Here is a 6071-nt window from a genome sequence, read left to right on the forward strand (position 1 = left end):
TACCCCAAAAAAAAGGAAGTTTTGGGGTTTAATAAATTTATTTTTTAACTGCAGGCGTGCCATCCCTGACAATGTCCCAGTTTGGGCAAAAACCCTTTAACTTCAAAATAAAAATTATATATTTAATTTGGGATTTTGTATAATGAGGAATTTTTTTAAACCTTCAGGGCACTGTCACCCTTTGAAACATTTTCCAACTATTTTGGTACATTTTTATTTTGGGATACTTAAATAACATTTTCGGGGCACTTTCTGCAAATTTTTTTAACTTTTCACTGCAATTTTTGGCTGTTTTCACTGCAATTTTTTTTTGCAATTTTCTCCCTTTTTTCACTGCGAATTTTTTTCCCCACAAATTCAGGATTTCTCTCCCATTTCAGCATTCCCACCTCTTAGGTGATCAGGGGCTATTTTGGGGAGATTTAACCAATTTTGGGCGTTTTTTCCTCAAAACCACACTCGAGTTTGGGGGGGAAATGATTTATTGGCTCCCTCAGTGCTTCTTGCTGGCAGCAGCCACCTGAAAGAGGAAAAAAAAAAGGAGAAATTGGTTAAAATTCAAAAGAAAACTGATTAAAAACTGCCCCAAATTTGAGGGAAAATTGGGTTAAAATTACCCAATTCAGCTGAATTTGAGGGAAATTGGTGAAAACTGCCCCAAATTTGAGGGAAAATTGGGTTAAAATTAACAAATTCAGCTGAATTTGAGGGGAAATTGGATAAAACTGCCCCAAATTTGAGGGAAATTTGGGTTAAAATTACCCAAATTCAGCTGAATTTGAGGAGAAATTGGTTAAAACTGCCCCAAATTTGAGGGAAAATTGGGTTAAAATTACCCAAATTCAGCTGAATTTGAGGGAAAATTGGTTAAAACTGCCCCAAATTTGAGGGAAAATTGGGTTAAAATTACCAAATTCAGCTGAATTTGAGGAGAAATTGGTTAAAATTGCCCAAATCCAGCTGAATTTGAGAGAAAGTTCTGGAAAAGCCCAGGGCTCACCTGGCCAGCGATGCGATCCAGGTCCCGCTGCCCCTGTGGAGTCAACTTCCGGCCCCTGGGCGGGCAAAAAAATGGGAAAAAAAAGGTAAAAATGGGGTAAGTGATCAAAAACTAACTGATTAAAAATCCCCAAATCTCCGTTTTTTCACCCCCAAAATTGCCATTTTTCTCCCCAGACTGACCCGTCCTGGTCCTTCTCCACCACCTTGAGCCCCCTCCAGCACCTGAGGGGCTGCACCCCACAAACCCAAACCCCCAAAATCCCCGTTTTTCACCCCAAACCCCAAAATCTCCATTTTTTTCCCCAAAATCCCATTTTTTTTCCCAAAATTGCCATTTTTCACCCCAAACTGACCCGTCCTGGTCCTTCTCCCTCACCCTGAGCCCCTCCAGCACCTGAGGGGCCGCACCCCACAAACCTAAACCCCCCAAAATCCCCGTTTTTCACCCCAAACCCCAAAATCCCCATTTTTCACCCCAAAATCCCCGTTTTTTTCCCAAAATCCCGGTTTTTCTCCCCAGACTGACCCGTCCTGGTCCTTCTCCACCACCTTGAGCGCCTCCAGCACCTGAGGGGGCCGCACCCCACAAACCTAAACCCCCAAAATCCCCGTTTTTCACCCCAAAACCCCAAAATTCCCATTTTTCACCCCAAAATCCCCATTTTTTTCCCAAAATCCCCGTTTTTCTCCCCCAGACTGACCCGTCCTGGTCCTTCTCCACCACCCTGAGCCCCTCCAGCACCTGAGGGGCCGCACCCCACAAACCTAAACCCCCAAAATCCCCGTTTTTCACCCCCAAACCCCAAAGTCTCCATTTTTCACCCCAAAATCCCCATTTTTTCCCAAAATCCCGGTTTTTCACCCCAGACTGACCCGTCCTGGTCCTTCTCCACCACCTTGAGCGCCTCCAGGGCCTGCAGCACCCTCCTGGCCACGGGCGCCCGAGCGCGGCTGAAGTGGCTGGGCCGGACCCCGCGGCGCTGCCCGGCCGCCGTACACCTTGGCCATGGAGCCCACGCCCGCCCCGCCCCGCAGGTACAGGTGACGGGCTGTGGAGGCTGTGGGGACAGGTGAGGGACAGGTGAGACAGGTGAGAGACACCTGGGGACTGGTGAGGGACCCCCAGGGAATGGCAGTGACCCCGCCCCGCAGGTACAGGTGACGGGCTGTGGAGGCTGTGGGGACAGGTGGGGGGACAGGTGAGGGGACACCTGGGACAGGTGAGAGACCCCTGGGATAACAGAGAGACCCCCAGGGAATGGCAGTGACCCCGCCCCGCAGGTACAGGTGACGCGCTGTGGAGGCTGCAAGGGGACAGGTGAGGGGACAGGTGAGGGACACCTGGGACAGGTGAGGGACCCCCAGGGAATGGCAGTGACCCCGCCCCGCAGGTACAGGTGACGCGCCGTGGAGGCTGTGGGGACAGGTGAGGGACAGGTGAGGGACACCTGGGGACAGGTGAGAGACACCTGGGACAGGTGAGAGATCCCTGGGGTAACGGGAACCACCCTGGAGTAACGGGAGTGACCCCCGCCCCGCAGGTACAGGTGACGCGCTGTGGAGGCTGTGGGGACAGGTGAGGGACAGGTGAGGGACACCTGGGACAGGTGAGACACCTGGGACCTGTGAGAGATCCCTGGGGTAACGGGAGAGACCCCCGCCCCGCAGGTACAGGTGACAGCCGCGGAGGCTGTGGGGGACAGGTGAGGGACAGGTGAGACAGGTGAGGGACACCTGGGACAGGTGAGAGACACCTGGGACAGGTGAGAGATCCCTGGGGTAACGGGAGAGACCCCGCCCCGCAGGTACAGGTGACGCGCCGTGGAGGCTGTGGGGACAGGTGAGGGACAGGTGAGGGACACCTGGGACAGGTGAGAGATCCCTGGGGTAACGGGAACCACCCTGGAGTAACGGGAGTGACCCCACCCCGCAGGTACAGGTGACGGGCTGTGGAGGCTGTGGAGGCTGTGGGGACAGGTGAGACAGGTGAGGGACACCTGGGACAGGTGAGAGATCCCTGGGGTAACAGGAACCACCCAGGAGTAACGGGAGAGACCCCGCCCCGCAGGTACAGGTGACGGGCTGTGGAGGCTGTGGGGACAGGTGAGGGACAGGTGAGACAGGTGAGGGACACCTGGGACAGGTGAGAGATCCCTGGGAGTAACGGGAGTGACCCCGCCCCGCAGGTACAGGTGACGCACAGTGGAAGCTGCCAGGGGACAGGTGAGACAGGTGAGACAGGTGAGGGACACCTGGGACAGGTGAGAGACACCTGGGATAACAGAGAGACCCCCCAGGGAATGGCAGAGACCCCGCCCCGCAGGTACAGGTGACGCGCTGTGGAGGCTGTGGGGACAGGTGAGGGACAGGTAAGGGACACCTGGGGACAAGGTGAGGGACACCTGGGATAACAGAGAGACCCCCCAGGAAATGGCAGTGACCCCGCCCCGCAGGTACAGGTGACAGCCCTGGAGGCTGCCAGGGGACAGGTGAGACAGAGGAGGGACACGTGAGGGACACCTGGGACAGGTGAGGGACACCTGGGATAACAGAGAGACCCCCAGGGAATGGCAGTGGACCCCAGCCCGCAGGTACAGGTGACAGCCCTGGAGGCTGTGGGTGGACAGATGAGGGACACCTGGGACAGGTGAGGGACCCCTGGGGAACCAGAGAGACCCCCGGGGTAACAGGGACCACCCCTGGTACCGGTACCTGTCCGGTTCTCACCTGGGGGTTCAGCCCCGGTACCTGTGGGGGTCTCACCTGGGGGTTCAGTCCCTGGTACCTGTGGGGGTCTCACCTGGGGGTTCAGCCCCGGTACCTGTGGGGTCTCACCTGGGGGTTCAGTCCCCGGTACCTGTGGGGTCTCACCTGCCCATGTGGGCCCCCCCCCGGTACCTGTGGGGTCTCACCTGGGGGTTCAGCCCCCGGTACCTGCGGGGTCTCACCTGCCCGCGTGTAGAACCAGTTCTCGTCGTAGGGCGCCAGCTCCTTGTGCTTGGCCAACTTCACCGTGTCGGCCCAGTCGGGCACCTTCAGCTTCCTGACCTGGAACGGGTCCGAACCGGGATTGGGAACGGGACCGGGATTGGGAACGGAACCGGGATTGGAACCGGGACCGGGAATGGAACCGGGAATGGGGAACGGAACCGGGATTGGGGAACGGGACCGGGATTGGGAACGGGACCGGGATTGGGGAACGGGACCGGGATTGGGAACGGGACCGGGATTGGGGAACGGAACCGGGAATGGGGAATGGAACCGGGATTGGGAACGGGACCGGGAATGGGGAACGGAACCGGGATTGGGAACGGGACCGGGATTGGGAACGGGACCGGGATTGGGAACGGAACCGGGATTAGGAACGGGACCGGGAATGGGAACGGGATTGGGGAACGGGACCGGGATTGGGAACGGGACCGGGATTGGGAACGGGACCGGGATTGGGAACGGGACCGGGATTGGGAACGGGACCGGGAATGGGAACGGGATTGGGGAACGGGACCGGGATTGGGAACAGGACCGGGAATGGGAACGGAACCGGGATTGGGAACGGGACCGGGAATGGGGGAATGGAACCGGGATTGGGAACGGGACCGGGAATGGGGAATGGAACCGGGATTGGGAACGGGACCGGGATTGGGGAACGGAACCGGGATTGGGAACGGAACCGGGATTGGGAACGGAACCGGGATTGGGAACGGAACCGGGATTGGGAACGGGACCGGGATTGGGAACGGAACCGGAACCGGGAATGGAACCGGACCCAAACCAGAACCGGGAATGGATCCGAACCGGGAACCGGGACCAGGGACGGCACCGGGAACCGGGATCGGCAGCGGCACCGCCCGAGGAACCCCGCGACCCCCGGTGAGCCCCCCCGGCCCCCGCTCACTTCTTGAGGAAAGCCGCCAGCGCCCTCACGAACTCCTGCTGGTTCACCCGTCCTTCACCGTCACACCGGGCATCTGCGGGGACACGCGCCGGGGTCACTCCGGGCCCTGCTCTGCCCACTTTTGCCCATTTTTTCCCGTTTTTTGCCCGTTTTTCCCCCGTTTTTCCCGGCCCCGCTCCCGCCCCTCACCTCGCCGCCGCCGCTGCCGCACCGGAAGAGGCCGAGCACGGGGCCGCCCGCGCAGCAAGCAGGGGCTGGAAACCCTCGCGAGACCGCCACAGCCAATCCGCGCCGGCGAGAAACGTGCGCGAGCCAATCAGCGATGAGGCGCCCCTCTCGGCGCGCTGTCATTGGCTGGAGCCAGCGCGCACTCCCCCCCCCCCCCCCCAGCAGTGCTGGGAATGGTTCGGTCCGCATGGCCACGCCCACCGCGGCACGGCCGCTGCTCATTGGTGGATCCGTTCTTGTGGCTCCGCCCACTGCGGTGGCCATGGAGCGACCCCCAAAGTGTCCCCAAGGTCCCCAGAGTGCCCCCAGTGTCCCCAAGGTGTCCCCAGAGTGTCCCAGTGACCCCAAGGTGCCTCCAGTGTCCCTGTGCCACCTCTCTGGTGTCCCCAAGGTGTCCCCATGTGCCCAGGGCCACCTCTCTGGTGTCCCCAAGGTGTCCCTGTGACCCTCCCACGGTGTCCCCAAAGTGTCCCCCAAGGTGTCACAGTGACCCCTGGAGTGTCCCAGTGCCACCCCCGGAGTGTCCCGGAATGTCCCCATGTCCCTGTGCCACCTTTGTGGTGTCCCCAAGGTGTCCCCAAGGTGTCCCAATGACCCCGAGGTGTCCCCAAGGCGCCCTCAGTGTCCCAGTGCCACCCCCAAGGTGTCCCCAAGGTGTCCCCAGAGTGTCCCCAGTCCCCCTGCAGTGTCCCCATGGCCCCTCCCAAGGTGTCCCCCAACGTGTCCCAGTGTCTCCTGGAGTGACCCCAACGTGTCCTTGGATGTCCCCAAGGTGCCTCCAGTGTCCCTGTGCCACCTCTCTGGTGTCCCCAAGGTGACCCAGTGTCCCTGTGCCACCCCAGGTGTCCCCAAGGTGCCCCCAGAGTGTCCCTGTGCCACCCCAGGGTGTCCCCAAGGTGTCCCAATGACCCCAAGATCTCCCTGGATGGCCCCAAAGCGCCCCCAG

General features: G+C 59.4%; 1 protein-coding gene across 1 annotated transcript; it reads right to left on the reverse strand.

The window, feature by feature from the left end:
- Positions 1 to 464: 464 nt before the first annotated feature.
- RPS19 (ribosomal protein S19) lies at positions 465 to 4970 on the reverse strand. Its single transcript, XM_059837797.1, is given in 7 exon segments — positions 465 to 520; positions 1001 to 1055; positions 1876 to 1985; positions 1987 to 2060; positions 3951 to 4045; positions 4898 to 4944; positions 4947 to 4970. Coding segments are annotated over 7 exon segments (432 nt in total). The 3' UTR covers positions 465 to 493.
- Between the last annotated feature and the right edge of the window lie 1101 nt (positions 4971 to 6071).

This window comes from Haemorhous mexicanus, unplaced genomic scaffold, assembly GCF_027477595.1.
Source record: "Haemorhous mexicanus isolate bHaeMex1 unplaced genomic scaffold, bHaeMex1.pri scaffold_253_ctg1, whole genome shotgun sequence".
In the NCBI taxonomy this organism is placed as follows: domain Eukaryota; kingdom Metazoa; phylum Chordata; class Aves; order Passeriformes; family Fringillidae; genus Haemorhous; species Haemorhous mexicanus.